Consider the following 16,523-nt stretch of genomic DNA (forward strand, 5'->3'; position numbering starts at 1 on the left):
AAGGCAAGGTAAGGTAAGGTAAGGTAAGCTATGGTAAGATATGATATGATAAGATAAGATAAGGTAAGGTAAAGTAAGGTAAGATAAGGTAAGTTAAAATAAGATAAGGTAAGGTAAGGAAAGGTAAAGTAAGATAATGTGAGGTAAAATAAGTAAGATCAGGTAAGATAAGGTAAGGTAAAGAAAGGTAAAATAAGATAAGGTAAGGTACAATAAGATAAGGTACGGTAAGGTAAGGTAAGGCAAGGTAAAATAAGATAAGGTAAGGTAAGGAAAGGTAAAATAAGATAAGGTAAGGTAAGGAAAGGTAAAATAAGATAAGGTAAGGTAAGGAAAGGTAAAATAAGATAAGGTAAGGTATGGTGAGATAAGATAAGGTAAGGCAAGATAAGATAAAATAAGATAACACTTTGATTTCACAATAACAAAATACAAAAACCACAGTACAGAAAACATACAAGAGCGAAACATGAAACATACAGAGAACAAGAAATCTGTTCTTTATGTAAATATTTATGTAAATTTAAATATTTATGTCGTTGCAATTAGCATTAATTTGCAGTTAGCCTAATTCTAACCCTGTGTACAAAATGACACTGATCCTTTTAGTTCAGTTTAAGGACGATCAAAAGCCTTTATCTTATTTAAAGGCTTTTGTAAAACCAGGTAAGTGGAAAACAAACAGTGACATGAGTGAAACCCGTCCCATGTCGGACCTCGGAGCCACTTGGAGTCGTATTTGACGGTCCTCAGAACGGGCCGACCTTCGCCCAGACTCCTGTAGATGACGGCGTCGCTGGCCAAGAAGTCGGTCATGGTGGCGGAGTAGAAGTCTCCTCCTGAGGAACAGAAAACAGAAATACAACCAGTCCACAACAGACCCAACAGACCCACCAGTCCACAACAGACCCAACAGACCCACCAGTCCACAACAGACCCAACAGACCCACCAGTCCACAACAGACCCACCAGCCCACAACAGACCCAACAGACCCACCAGTCCACAACAGACCCAACAGCCCACAACAGACCCAACAGACCCACCAGTCCACAACAGCCCCAACAGCCCCAAACCTGAATAGTGTCAATGATCTGCAGTAATAGTCCTTTGCAGTTTGAGCTGAATCCTCTGTTCTGGCAATAAAAATGCAATATGTATTGAATATTTATTCAAACATAAATGCACTATTTTTATAGACTTTCATAGACATACATACTGTTAAAATTGTGTCTATTCATATTTTACTTTTTGTTAAATTTTATATTCTATTTTCTTATTTTACATTTTAGTGTTTTTTGTAATTTTACATTCACTCTTTTAATTCATTCTTATTTTCTGAGGTATTGGCTTTTTATTCATATTGTTGCACTGACTGGAGTAGCACAGTGACAATAAAGGCTATTGTATTCAGTTCAATTCAATTCAATTTTATTTATACAGCCCAATATCACAACAAAGTCACCTCACAGGGCTTTTCAGAAAGTGTTGGATTGATTAAAAAAAAAAAAAAAAACACTATTGTATTGTATTCTGTCTTATTTTCCTGTTTTTGACGAGAACTTTGAAATTCCCAAAAATATGACAAAAAAAAAAAAAAACAATTTTTCTACACATGAATTCATTGTAGATGTTAATTTAAAACTTGCCAAAGAACATCTGCAGCTGTTGGATTTACTTTCATATGAGTAAAAGTTGATAAAAGCTGAATTTTTTTCTGTTCTGTCGGTGAGCAGATGTTATTTTCTGAACAAAACTCTTCTGTGTTGTCCATGAATCCTTTAAATCACTGCTGTAGGTTTACAGTTTAGTGTTTTTTAAATTTCAAAGATTTAAAAGATTTCCAGCTGTCAACATTATTCATATTGTTGCGCTGACTGGAATAGCACAATGACAATAAAGACTATTCAATTCAATTTTATTTATACAGCCCAATATCACAACAAAGTCTCCTCACAGGGCTTTACAGAAAGTGTTGAACTGATAAGAAAAAAAAACAAAACATCGTGTGGTATTCAATGTCTTGTTTTTCTGTTTTTGATGAGAACTTTGAAATTCCCAAAAATATGACAAAAAAAACATTTTTCTACACATGAATTCATTGTAGATGTAAGTTTAAAACTTGCCAGATGGCCACAACACAAAACCTCCTATCTGAAAAAAATCACTTTCTTCAGGAAACAAAAAAACGTGGATCCTGGAGGATTCTGTTGGGTTTCTGTAAATTGGCTTAGAGTCTGGTTTCGACCAACTCTTTATGTGAAGTGTCATGAGATAACTTTTGTTATGATTTGGCGCTATATAAATAAAATTTGATTGATTGATTGATGGTTCAGTTTCATTATCGTATGGTCTTCGTTGTTGTTGTCAGGTGACCTTCATGTCATAAGAAAGGGCAGGATTATCTCACAGATAGACTGAAAATGTGCAGTCATCCTTGTTCTCACCATTTAATGTGAAAACCCAAAATCTAAAAATTTGCAGATAGGAGGTTTTGGTTTTTTGCCATTTACTTTCATATGAGTAAAAGTTGCTAAAAGCTGAATTTTTTTCTGTTCTGTCGGTGATCAGATGTTATTTTCTGAACTAAAACTCCTCTGTGTTGTCCATGAATCCTTTAAATCACTGCCGTAGGTTTACGGTTTAGTGTTTCTTACTTTACTATTTTTTATTTGTTTATTTTACTTTTATTTAACCAGGATGTGCCATTGAGATTAGGAAGCTCTGCCACGGCAGCAGCCATGCAAAATCCAAACAACATACAACACATACATGATACACACTACACTGTAATAGTAATAGTATAATAGTCTCATATGCCCTGGTTCCTCTACGTGGTATCGGCTCGACTGGACTCGGCCTTTTTTGTGTTTCCATTACGAAAAAGGACCTGGAATCTGGTACCCGGTACTACTTTTTTGGTATCACCTCCGCCGAGGTTCCAGGACTGGGGATCAGATACTAAAATGTGACGTGTACACACTGCAGACCACTGATTGGTCAGACAGTTTTCTCTGTGACCTGCCATTTTACAAAAAACAGATGCGGAAGTTGACAGTAAATATAGCGATAGGTTAATCCACACGATGACAGCTGTAAAACTACATCATGGTTGGAGGAGATTCAGTCTTTGGTGGCCGACGTAAAAATTCAGATGAGACAACACGCAACGAGAGAGTTTATCAGCAACTCTCTGAGCAGACGACATGGAAGTAACGCGCCGCATCCAGGTACTGTACAGTCAGTAGTATCTTGTAATGGAAACGCTCTCCAGGAATACCGAGCTGAGCTGAGCCGAGCCGAGTCCACGTAGTGGAAACGCGGCATTATGTTTCCATTTATTTCTAAGTATCAGTTCTGATTTCCGGCTGTCGACATGTCCTTGAACTCACCGGCAAACAGGCCAACGTTGGACTGACCGGACTCAAAGGGACACCGGGCCTGACCCACCACCTCCTCCCCGACCTGTTCCAGCGTGGTCATCTAGAAGAACACCAGAGGAAACACAGGAGACACTTTGACTCAGCACTCATGTTCATGTTTATTTCATTATCATACTTTTAGTACCTTTTAAGTTATTTATGGTGTTTTCGATAGATAGATAGATAGATAGATAGATAGATAGATAGATAGATAGATAGATAGATAGATAGATAGATAGATAGATAGATAGATAGATAGATAGATAGATAGATAGATAGATAGATAGATAGATAGATAGATAGATAGATAGATAGATAGATAGATAGATAGATAGATACTTTATTAGGGAAGTTCCAGTATTCAGCAGCTTTCCAAACAGCACAAGGAGATAAACAGCAGACCGTCCAAAAGCCAACAGTGGGTTAGTACCAGGCTGACTTTCAGGTTCGTGTACATAAACTCTAACAGACACCGGCTAAAGAACTACAGAACGACCTCTAAAAGAGTTTCCTGTACAATCCTGTAAATACAGACTTCTGGTTGGATTTACACATTTCAGGGCAGTGACAGAAAGTGAATATGTGTGTTCTTAGTTTAGTGTTTGGTTTTAAACGGACTTTCATCAGCCATTTTTAAAAACAGATTAAAAATGTGTCTTTTCAACAGTGTTAAGTTGTGTGTGCATGTGTGAGTTTAAGTGTGTGTACATAGGATTGTTTACTTGCACGCACACTCTCTTTTTTATGGTTGCTTTTTACTGTCACTATATCATAAATCTGTTGTGAAGCACATTGACTCTGCCTTGTGTGTGAAATGTACTGTACAAATAAAGCTGAACTGAATTTATGTTGTTTCTTGTATAGTTTAGTTTTAACGTATGGCTGTGATTTCTATTTTGTGGAACTTCAGCTGCTGTCTGTTTTGGTCAGAACGCTCTGGAAAAAGTGATTTTTAATCTCAGTGAGCTTTTTTCCTGTTAAATAAAGGTTAAATACATAAATAAATAAATACTTTCAGACAGTCTGGGGTCTTCAGGGCTGTTTCTGATGCTGGTGTGAAATAGTTTGTTGCTTTGGAACATTTGGAGGAAAAATGCAAATGCAAGCCTGATTTGTTAATTAGCATCTGGTTTAGAAATGAAGACAAAGCAAAAATCAAACATTAGTGTGTTTTGTTTGGAGATTCATTCCATGAGCGAGACTAAAATAATGTTGTTATTGTTCTGATAACTGTACTGAGTCTAAAGAGACAGAGTTTATTCTGGTGTTTATAACCTCTATGTAAATGTGTTCCCTTTAAAGATGATATTGGAACAGGAAATGGAAGCAAAAAATGTTTCTAACGTCCATTTTTGACCATTTTTATTAACATTTTATATTATTCATATAATAGAATTTACATTTCAACATGTAAAGTCTGTGACCTTGAACTATTATCATAAACTACAGCTCCCATGATGCTTTGTTTCATATTTCCTGCCTTTTTTCTTTTAGATTTTAGTGTGTTTTTGGTTCTGATTTCATCCTGTAAATAAACATTTATGCTAATATTCATCAGAAACACATTATTTTCCTTGAAAATTACCCTTCAGGGAAAAGACAGGTTTCATCCTATTAGACAGTCCAGGGTCTTTGGGATTGATTTGCTAATTAGCATCTGGTTTATAAATTAAGACTGTGTTTCTCAACCTTTTTTGAAGAAACGCCTCTTTTAATCAGCATGAGCCTCCTGAAATGAACCCAGAAACCAGACACTGAAACACAGAGAAACTGCTGATCCACTGAAGAAAAATAAAGTAAATGGACAAAAACATTCAGAATGATCCTATGGACATGAAACAGATCTTAAATTAAACATAGAAACGAGTCATTGATGGATGTTTCTAAACTATATGGACAAAAGTATTGGGACACATCATGTCTACAGCTGTACGATGTCTTGTTCATGACGATTTGAGATAAAAACATTAAAATTTCCTTAAGTTTAATGGTAGATTTTACTCTATTCTGTCCTGTTTTGAGTTATTTTGATCATTGTTTACTCTACAAATATGAATTATTGTATCTGTGAAGCATCATGTAGTCCAAAACCCAAAGAGATTCACTTTAACACAAGAAAAAGTGAAGAAAAATAAAGTAATATGGTGTTTGTTCTTAAAAATAACTAAAATGAACCCATAAACCATAAACTGAAACACTGAGAAATTGCTGCATAAAATGACTCATTGATGGATGTTTATAAACTATATGGACAAAAGTATTGGGACACATCATGTCTACAGCTGTTCATATAAACCATGAGCTAAATGCTAAAGTTAATCAGATGTTGCCAAAGAAATCCATTATTTTCTGCTAAAATGACCCTTTTTTTTGGTGTAAATATGTTGTCACATGCTGTCAGCTATGTCCATCTCCCCTCATCTGATGGAACAGGCCTTATCTTCAGAGTTCATGTGCTAATGTGCTGCTCACTTCGTGGTCTTATTAAGCTGCTGATAAAGTTATTGACGTGTTATATAAGGTGATAAGTGGCAGCTCATATTTCACTGTCGGCTGTCGTCCGTGCTGAGGTTCTGGGGTCCGGCGGCGACGCCGGCTGACTGGCTAACGGAGGCTGAGCCTGCGGGAGCGTTTAGCCTCCTGAAAAGCCTCATAAATATACCTGTCTGCCACCGAGCCTCGGGGGAATGGGGCTGTTTATAGCTGCGAGGCTGCACTCACAACCCGCCGCACTGTCTGGGTTTAACCCTACAGACGCTCTGCTCAGAGTCTGCAGGACCTGCTCATATTTGGACACAGTTCACCTTCAAATACGCGTTCTTTTGCTTTTCTTTTTGGCTTTTTATCAGATTTACTTCTGGACTGTAGACCAGCAAGAGATGTTATTTAGGTTAACAGAGACATTAACATTTTAATCATTTCAGATGTTACTATATCAGTAAGGCAGAAAAAGGCATGTATTATGTTGTATAAATGTGAGATGGGGGTGGGATTTAAGAAGTTTGCTATTTTGTCTTGATCATCTGTATTAATGCATTTGCTTGGATATTAGTTCCTTGTACACAAAAAAATGTAATTTTTTTTTCTTCTGATCAAAACAAATGAATGAATGAATGAATTTCTAAAACCTAAAATAATGTTGTTATTGTTCTAATAATTGTACTAGAGCAGCGGTCTCAAACTTGCGGCCCGTCAGATGATATTTTGTGGCCCTCAACTTGACATCAAAGTTTAGGCTGAATCCTAATTCCCGCCTTGGCCCCTCCCCCCTCTGTTTTGCATGATGACTGCTGATGACGTACCAGGTCTGGAAGGGTTGGACTGTAACACACTGGTCTTGCACTAAAATGTCAGATGACCATCCTAAGGCTTATTTTAATTATTTTAATTAATTTAAATTAATATCAATATAAAAAACAAAAGAGAAAATGTATGAACCAAAAAGGAAAAGAAGAAATGAAGTATTATAAGTTGTTTTGCTTGATGAGTGTTTTATTTTGCAGATCTAAGTTGTTATATTCTGATTTATATTTTGTATCTGTATTTTGTATTTTCATTTTATTTGTACTGAACAGTCAGAGAAAGGTTTGGTTCGTGTGTTGTGTGTGGTTGCGTTGAAACTCACACCTGTGTGTACTGAACTTGGAGAAAAGGTCAGATTCTACGAAAAAAAATCCTATTTTGCAGCTTTGGAAAGTTTTTTGTGGTAAAGTGAGCCGAGCAGAAAAATTAGATTATGAACTTAGGGACTTTCTGTGGTCAAGAAATGCTAGCCTCCTCGTGTAAGCGTTAGACGGAGGCGTACCTAATGAAGCTATTTGTGGTGAAGCCATGCAAACTAAAGCTGAACCCTTTGTGCAGATGTCAAACCAAGGTGTGATTGACAGATGTCCAAGGCACTTGTTAAACTTAAGTGAACTTTCAAATGTGTGTTTTCTTAGAATCACCTCACATGGAGCACTTGACGTATGTCTGATGTGTTTTACATAGTAACAACTGTCAACCAATCATATGTGTATGTTGAACTTATGGACCAAATATGGAAGTCTTCCAAGTGACCAAAGACTATAAAATGTAATGAAGGAGACTTTTAGATATATTAATATGAAAAAGCAGATTTAGGGAGTTCGTCGTAAGAGATACTAGTTGATAACTGACTTCTTTTTGATGTTCGCATTTTTGTAATTTTTTCTTTTTTTTGCCTGAAGCAATAAATCAACCTTTGTTTTAAATTTTTAAACCTTTTTAAACATAAAGTGGTAAGTTGATCATTTAAATTAAGCGTTCACCCTCTGGTAGCAGCTCCAGCTTTAGCTGGACTTCATTTTAACGGAGTAATGGAACAGTTTGGAGAAACACCGGCAGTAATGCATTTCGCAGGCACGCAGTTTAACTCAGGGCGAAGCTAACATAGTTCCTAAGTGTACAAATTCTAAAGGTGTCTGAGGCGGTAATCCATTAACCAACATTAATGTGTTTTTGTGATTTACTGCAGCTACGTGCTAACAGGACCATTTCATCGCAGAATGTTTCAACCCCTAACCCTTACAGCTCTGTTTAAAGGGGTAGTGCCAAGTGCAAGGGCCAAGGGGGAGGGGCTAAGGGGTGAACTGGGATTGGGCCTTAGTGTTAGTGTAGCATTCACGCAGTTCTCAAACGCACCTGTTTGCCGAGTCCTGCCGCGTTTTTATTTTATTTATTTTTATCACTTATGGGCTACCGTAGATAGTCTTTTGACAGCTTCTGGAAACATTTGTTGTCGACAGTCATTTGTTACTTTGAACAGTTATCATAAACTACAACTCCCATGATGCTTTGTCACATATTTCCTGGGTTTTTTTCGTCATATTTTAGTGTGCTTCAGGTTCTGATTTGAGCCTGTAAATACATGTTTGATGTAATCTCTGCAGATCTGGATTAGACACAAATCCAAATGGTGGTTTTTAATGGCTGCCAAAACCAGAAATATGGCATTATGGGAAAAAACAAATTAATAAATAAATGAGGTTGAGTTTAATTGAGTGGAAGTTCAGTCTGTAGTTTTTCCGACCGCAGAGATGATTGATGCCGAGGTTGTTTCAGGTCAGATTTTTATAATTAACAGTCGTGTCAGTCTGGAGCTTCCTGTCGCTTTTCTATTGGACGGCGGCGGCAGGAGGTTGAACCGACGCCACGCTGTCTTTAAATAAAGCTCCGTCCGAGGTTTTAGAGCAAACAGACCACGGAGACACGGCTTAAAAAATGACAAACCATCAGGAACTCCATTCATCACAGGACACGACAGGGTTTATGACACGAAATGGAAGCAAATGTGGACGTTTGGACCGTTTTTACTCAATTAAACACAGATGCATTGATTGTTTTGGTTTGGTTTTTTTAATCCATACTGCTGTACAGCTGTTCCTGTTCATTTTTACCTCCATTTCATCTTAATGCAGGTCTCTACTTTGTTATTACTATTTTCTTTTCTTTTTGTCCTGTAATATATTTCTTATATATGTACATTCGATATTGTGCTGCTACTGGAATCTCAATTTCCTGAGTTCCAATCTAATGTAATCTGATTGAATCTCATCTAATTTAATCTAATCAAATTTCATTTACCTTAATCTGATCTAATTTAATAAAATCTAATCTAATCTAATTCAGTCTAATGTAATCTAAACTAATTTAAAATAATTTAATTTAATCTAGTCTAGTCTAATCTAATCTAATCTAATGATACGATGTGACATTTGGATTTTTTTTTTTATCTAAGATTTAAACATTTTCATTTGAGTAATTTTCTTTTTCTGATCCGATTCAGCTCCAGGATTAATTTCTGATGCGTTTACAGAAGTGGACGCTGATGTGATGGGTTCCATTTCCCACTTTCAACAGCCTGGGGTGTTAAACTTCAACACCAGCCAAACTCACACATCTAATCCTTTAAATCCAAGAGGCGACTCCTTCCATCTGAGCGGACGTTCAACTTTCATTCGTTCGTATCTAAACGCTGTACGACGCTCACAGACGCAGCTTTAAAAACAACACATCAGCACTTAGAGTCAAATTCCAGATTTTCTAAACTTTCAGCCTAAAAAACAAACGTCAGTGAGAGTTTGATCTTTTATCCATATATTCATCAAAACTGAAATCACACGGACGTCTTCTCCCGCCGCAGAACGAGAGCAGGAATCAGCGTTTTTCTTCTTTTTTTTTAACAAGTGCAGCGTTCCATTTGAGATCCCGACTCTTCTAACGTGCCTCGTCTTCTTCAGGTGTCGTTTCCACTGCCGCCGTCGGAGGTTTCAAAGCTGGTGCAGGTTCTTCTAAACCGGGTCAGCGCCCGTCAATCAAACCCCGGTGGCTGAGAAAAGCTCGACTGGCGCCTGGAATCCTGCCTTTTGTGAGAAGGAGTCGCATTTGGTGTCTCAAACTTTGAATTAAAGTTATCGTACAGAGGATGAAAACGACGCCTTCGTCTGTGCGCTCATTAGCCCGACGTTAGCGCCATGTGTTTGGAAATTCAACAGAGAACAAACGCCCAGAGCAGATGACTTAATGCACAGAGAAGGATATATTTAAAGGCTTATTCACTTTAATTCTGTCAGACCTCGTGGTTTTTTTTTTGTTTTTGTGTGCATGTGTTTTCGATCATTTTCTTCTTCTACACTGTAAAAAAAATCTGTGATTTAACAGAATTTTCACTGTTTATTTTACAGATTTCTCCTGTATTTTTAATATACAGGAAAATATCAATGGAATTCCAAAAACAGACAGTGATTTTACACGTCAAGTGCAAAATAACGTGAAAAAACTGTAACTGTGAATAACCATAAAATTTCAATTTTTTTAAAAGAATTTTTTTTCTTTTTTCACAGAAAAATACAGTTAAAATACATTTGCAAATGTATTATAATTTCACAAATATTTATTTTCAATTTATGAGATGAAACTGTTAATTTAAAGTTTAATACTGTAAAAAAAAAAAAAAAGAAAGAAATAAAAGGAGATAAAATTACTGACAATTAACGGTAACAGAAGTATTTGTTCTGTCAGTTGAACCAGACTTGTTTGTTAATTGACAAATATCTTGTGTAATTACAGGAGGTTTCACGACAAAAATGTTGAATAAATGTATTTTTGTGAATGTATAACATGTATAAGCACTGATAAACTGTCCAAATACAGTTTTTATCAGTGGATTGGACAACTAAGTCTCACTGAAAATTATTTATATATATATACATATATATATATACATATATATATATATATATATATATATATATATATATATATATATACACACATATATATATATATATATATATATATATATATATATATATATATATATACATACATATATATATATATATATATATATATATATATATATATATATGTAATTTGATTGTTTTAACACATGAAAATATTCTTTATTAAACATTAAAAAGTTTTTTTAAAAAAAAGTAAAATCTTATTTAAAGTTAGGACAAAAAACTGTATTTTAATTAAAAAATCACTGTATTTTTCTGAGATGATTATTTTCCGTTATTTAACAGCATTTTTTCAGCACCCCTGTTGCTGGAATACTACTGTTTTTTTTACAGGGTTTTTCTTTTACAGTGTAGTTCAGGTTCCACGTTCAGCCCAGTACAATAAGAACACAATAACCCAGGGGTCTCAAACTCATGTTCTTCCAGGGGCCACATTCAGCCCAATTTAACCTGAAGTGGGCTGGACCAGTAAACTAACAGCGTGATAGTCAATAAATAATGACAACTCCAAATTTTTTTTGTGCAAAAAATAACATTCAGTTATGCCAATATTTACATTTACAAACTATCCAAACAAAAAGGATGTGAATAACCTGAAAAAAAATGAAATTTGTTAAGAAATGTGATTAAAACTTTATCAATATTATGCCTCGACTTATCATTTATACATATGTATTACAGATCAGATCTACCAAGGCACAAAACATTTAGCAACAGGCAAAATATTGTTAAAATTACACTTAATTTTATTTAGACATTTCAGGTTGTTCAAATTTGTTCAGGTTATTCACATTTTATTGTTAAAGGATAGTTTCTGAATGTAAGTATTTTTAAAATGTAATGTTTTTTGCACTAAATCAAAGAGAAAAAAATTGGTGTTGTCATTATTTATAGGTTATTATGATATTATTTTTGAGTTCGATGCCCTAACTTGCACCTTGAAAATTCATCCCGCGGGCTGGATTGGAACCTTTGGTGGGCCGGTTTTGGCCCCCGGGCCGCATGTTTGACGCCTGTGCAATAACCTATAAATAATAGTCATGTCCCGATCTGGATTTTTTGGACCCGTTTGTCGGTTTGTGTTTGTTTGTTGTCATTTTGTGTTTATTTGTTGTGGATTTGTGTTTGTTTATTTGTCATACCTTGTAGTTTCTGCAGGTCGGGTTGAAGGCGTTCGTTCCGCAAGCAAACAACGTTTCGTCGTTTCGAGGAACCAACACTTTGACGTAGTTGTAGCACTCGTCCTGAAACGGAAACAAGACGAGAAAAACACATTAAAAACACATTAAATATGAAAGTAAAACTGTGACACGTTTCCACTTTTATCTGAATATGAGTGAACGTGTTGGTTTTTCTGAATGCATCTGATTTTGAGTCTTTAAACAACAAGTTTTAAATTCTTTGTGTTTTATTGGTTTATTGGAAATTTAAAACTTTGCTCTAAGTGTTCAAATAATAAATAAATTAATTAATTAATAAATAATAATAACAACAATAATAATAATAATAATAATAATAATAATAATCAATCAATCAGTCAATCTACCACTTCTTCCAAGAAAATTCTTAATTATATATAAAACTTTTGTTTAATTTTGAAACATACCGAGGTAAAGGCCTCATTTGAATTACAACAGAGAAAAATAGTGGGAAAAAAACAACAACAATTGATTCTAATTATTCAAATAAATCAGTTTTATCTGTATTATAGTAAATCAGTTGGTTATTTATTGACGTTACACTGGGACTAAAATAAGCAGAAGTGGAAACACTTTGTTTTTTGACAAAAACTGATTCAGCAAAAGAAAGAAAAGAGAAAAAAGTCAGAGAAAGAAAAGCGAAAAAAAGGCACAAAAAAGAAAAATGAAAAGACAAGAAACTGGAAAAGGAGAAAAATGATGGAAGGAAAAAAAAAGAAAGAGAAAAAACAGAAACAGAACAAGAGCAAGAACAGAAAAGAAAAGAATAAAACAGTGTGTAGATGACGTGGGACTGGTTGGACTCACGCTGTTCTTGCCTCGAACCGTACATTTACTGACGTCCTTGGATCTCCACGTCAGGTTCTGAAACACATGAAAGAACGTCAGCGTCACATGTTCAAGGGCCACGGGTCTATGAAGTCACACGTCTGAGGAAAAACTACAACAGAGGAGGGTCAGATCTGGACCTGGACCTGGACCCACTGGAGGAGGGTCAGATCTGGACCTGGACCTACTGGAGGAGGGTCAGATCTGGACCTGGACCTGGACCCACCAGAGGAGGGTCAGATCTGGACCTGGACCCACTGGAGGAGGGTCAGATCTGGACCTGGACCCACTGGAGAAGGGTCAGATCTGGACCTGGACCTGGACCCACCAGAGGGGGGTCAAATCTGGACCTGGACCCACTGGAGATGGGTCAGATCTGGACCTGGACCCACCAGAGGGGGGTCAAATCTGGACCTGGACCCACTGGAGGAGGGTCAGATCTGGACCTGGACCTGGACCCACCAGAGGGGGGTCAAATCTGGACCTGGACCCACTGGAGATGGGTCAGATCTGGACCTGGACCCACTGGAGATGGGTCAGATCTGGACCTGGACCAACCGGTTCCACTTCAGAACCAAACCAGAGATGAGAAACATTAAAAAGATGAAAAACACACAACAAGAATTAAAAGAGAAAAAAATGCAACAAGATGAATATTACAAAAAAGACCAAAAACACAAAAAACAAAGAAAATACAAAAAGAAAAAGATGCAACAAGACGAAAAATATGCGACAAAATGAAAGACACAAACAAAAAATACACAAAAAAATGAAAAAGACACAACAAGAATAAAAACAGAAAAAAGATGTAACAAGATGAATATTATGAAAAAGACCAAAAATACAAAAAACTAAGAAAATGCAAAAAGAAAAAGATGCAACGAGATGAAAAATATGCAACAAAATGAAAGACACGAAACAAAAACTACACAAAAAAAGAAAAAGATGCACAGAGAAAAAACCGACGCAACAAAATAAAAAGACAAAAATGAAAACTAACAAGTGTTCAGAGAACGCAAACCTCCTCCAAGCACCCTGAACGGTGTGCATGTGTGGATCGACGATTTCTGTTTAAATTCAACAGTTTCCAGGTTGTTCCATACAGCAGAAAAACTGCGGTCAAACATGGTAATAAAAAATAACAAAAGTCAACAGAGCGTAACGGAAGAGAAATGGAGGGAAATGATATTTTGTACAAAGTTGAAGCTTGGTACCAGTCATGTGTCTGTCCAATTCTATTCCATTCCAATCAATATTTGTTGAGTTCTAATGAAAAAAGTGTGGGAAATGGGATTTTCAATGTTCAATGTAAATGTCCACAGAGTCCACATTCCACAGTGGATGTGGACAATGTAGTTCCAGATACAAGAGATTGTTCTAAGCTACAGGTGGATCAAATTGGAGGCTAATCGTAGTCGTTTTGAATTTTTTTAATGAATTTTCAAAAATTGTTCAATGATGACAGAAGGAAAATTGTAGATGTTGTGACCTTGCTGTGACCTTGAACTCTGGCCTACTTGGCCCAAAATGTAATGGGTTGGTCCCAGAGCCTAGGCCTATCTGTGGGGAAGATTTGGGAAAGATGGGTGGAAGAGTTTTCCTGTAAAGTTGCGAACAAACAAACAAACAAACAAACAAACAAACACACAAAGCAGTGATCACAGTACCTCCTGGTGGAGGTAAAAAACAGACGCAACAAATAAAAAGACAAAAATGAAAAGTCAAAAATGTAAAAGACACAATAACACAAAAAAGTCATAAAACAGAACAAGAAAAAGACACAAAAAAATGCCAAAGACACAAACTCGTAGCAAAACACAACCCACGAAGGACGTAAACAATGTTATTAAACAAAACCTTCGTTAAAAACAGACTAAATCTGCGATGTTCGAACGCCTCGGACTCGTCTGTTTGAGTCTGAATTCCACATCTGCTGTTGGATCTGCGTCTCCATGTGGATCTGACTTTCATCCTGTTGTTGAATCGCTTTTATCTGAGCTGTGACGTTAGCGGCGCTGGTGTTAACCGTGCGTCTCCGCTGAGGGCCGCCGACCACAGGTTTGCCCCCCCCCACAGTGACGTCTTATTTCTAACTCCGGCTCTGAGGCTGAATCTGAGCCGGGGACTCGAGGTCGGATCGATGATAACGACACTAACAGCTCACATCAAAGCGCCGCGGCGGGCCTCCGTCCCACAATGCACCGGGAGGCCCATTACCGCGGGGAGGCGTCCTGTAACCTCGACGCTTTGATGAGGAGGAGGTGTTGAGATCAAAGGCGGCGAGTCGCACGCCGCCGCCGTTTTGTTCTGCCGTCTGATATCCACAAATGGAAAAAGGATGCGTTTGTGTCTGCGGTTTGTTCTCGGAGCTCGAAGGAAACCAACGACGCCATCAAAACAAAAGCTCTGATTAGAAACCAGAGAATCCACAGGCTGAGCCAACACGAATTCAACACATTTTCTGTGTTCCTTTGGTCTGATTTCATTCATTCCATTCACATTAAGATCCGTCCAACAGGCTCAGAGTTCCTGTGATGAACCATCTGAACCATGTTTACGTCCACGAATGTTACATTTTCACCCATGAATGAATGTTGGACTTATTATGCACACACATGCATAAAAAATACACTAAAATACATGAAAAAACCCCACAAAAAATACACTAAAATACACAAAAAAACACAACAGATGTATTAAAATATACACAAAAATTCAAAAAAATACAATAAAATACACACAAATATGCTAAATACATATAAAATACACAAAAATATCCTAAAATACACAACAAACAAGCAAAAATACAAATACAACACTCCAAGATAGACAAATGTGCTAAAGACACAAAATACATAAAAATACACACAAAATAACACAAAAACACATTAAAATACACAAAAAAAATCCACAAGAAATGAACTAAAACTGACAAAAATATTAAAAAATAAACAAGAAATAAGCTAAAATATACAAATAAAACACTCCAAGATAGAAAAATGTGCAAAAATAGACACAAAATACACACAACACAACCATAAAAATACACTAAACTACACCCCCCCAAAAAAAATGAACGAAAAATTAAAAAATAATTCTAAAATACATGAAAATACAAAATAAAATTATAAAGAATACACAAAAATATCCTAACATACACAAGAAGTAAGCTAAAATACAAATAAAATACACTAAGATAGAAAAATATGCTGAAGAAAACACAAAATACACTAAAACACACACAAAAAAAAAACAAAAAATACAAAAAATTCAAAGAAAATATACTAAGATAGAAAAATATGCTGAAGAACACAAAAAATACACTGAAATACACAAAAAATATACCAAAAAAAAAGTTAAAATACCCAAGAAATAAACTAAAATACACACAAAATACACTAAAGGATACAAAAATAGGGGAAATCTGCTAAAATACACTTAAATGGACTAAAACACAGTTTTAAAAAAAAAAAAAAAAAAAAAAGGAAAATACACTAAAATACATAAAAATAGTCTATGCTAAAATACATATAAAAATAAACAAAAAATGCTGAAATACACTAAAATGTGCAAGAAATATGCTGAAATACTCAAAAATACACTAAATTACACAAAAAATACACTAAAATGCACTAAAATACACAAAAAGATGTGTTAAAATAGACTAAAATATACCAAAAACTACACTAAATACATAAACAGGTTATCTGTAGGTTTGAAGAGACTGAATTTATACATTTTTAAGACATTTTTTAAGGTGTCAAACATCAGACCTTATATTCACATCTAAATATGTACAATATGTTAAAAT

At 35.8% G+C, this 16,523-nt stretch overlaps 1 protein-coding gene across 1 annotated transcript in view; it reads right to left on the bottom strand.

Moving 5' to 3' along the window:
- LOC115416065 (semaphorin-6D-like) overlaps positions 1-16,523 on the bottom strand; it is a 47,930-nt gene that overhangs the window by 4,922 nt on the left and 26,485 nt on the right. The window contains exons 5-8 of the mRNA XM_030129777.1: positions 12,692-12,748; positions 11,828-11,929; positions 3,391-3,481; positions 717-839 (exon numbers count right to left, since the gene is read on the bottom strand). Of these exons, the coding sequence (XP_029985637.1) occupies positions 717-839; positions 3,391-3,481; positions 11,828-11,929; positions 12,692-12,748 (373 nt within the window). The remainder of the gene's footprint in view (positions 1-716; positions 840-3,390; positions 3,482-11,827; positions 11,930-12,691; positions 12,749-16,523) is intronic.

The sequence above is a fragment of the Sphaeramia orbicularis genome, unplaced genomic scaffold, assembly GCF_902148855.1.
Source record: "Sphaeramia orbicularis unplaced genomic scaffold, fSphaOr1.1, whole genome shotgun sequence".
NCBI lineage: Eukaryota > Metazoa > Chordata > Actinopteri > Kurtiformes > Apogonidae > Sphaeramia > Sphaeramia orbicularis.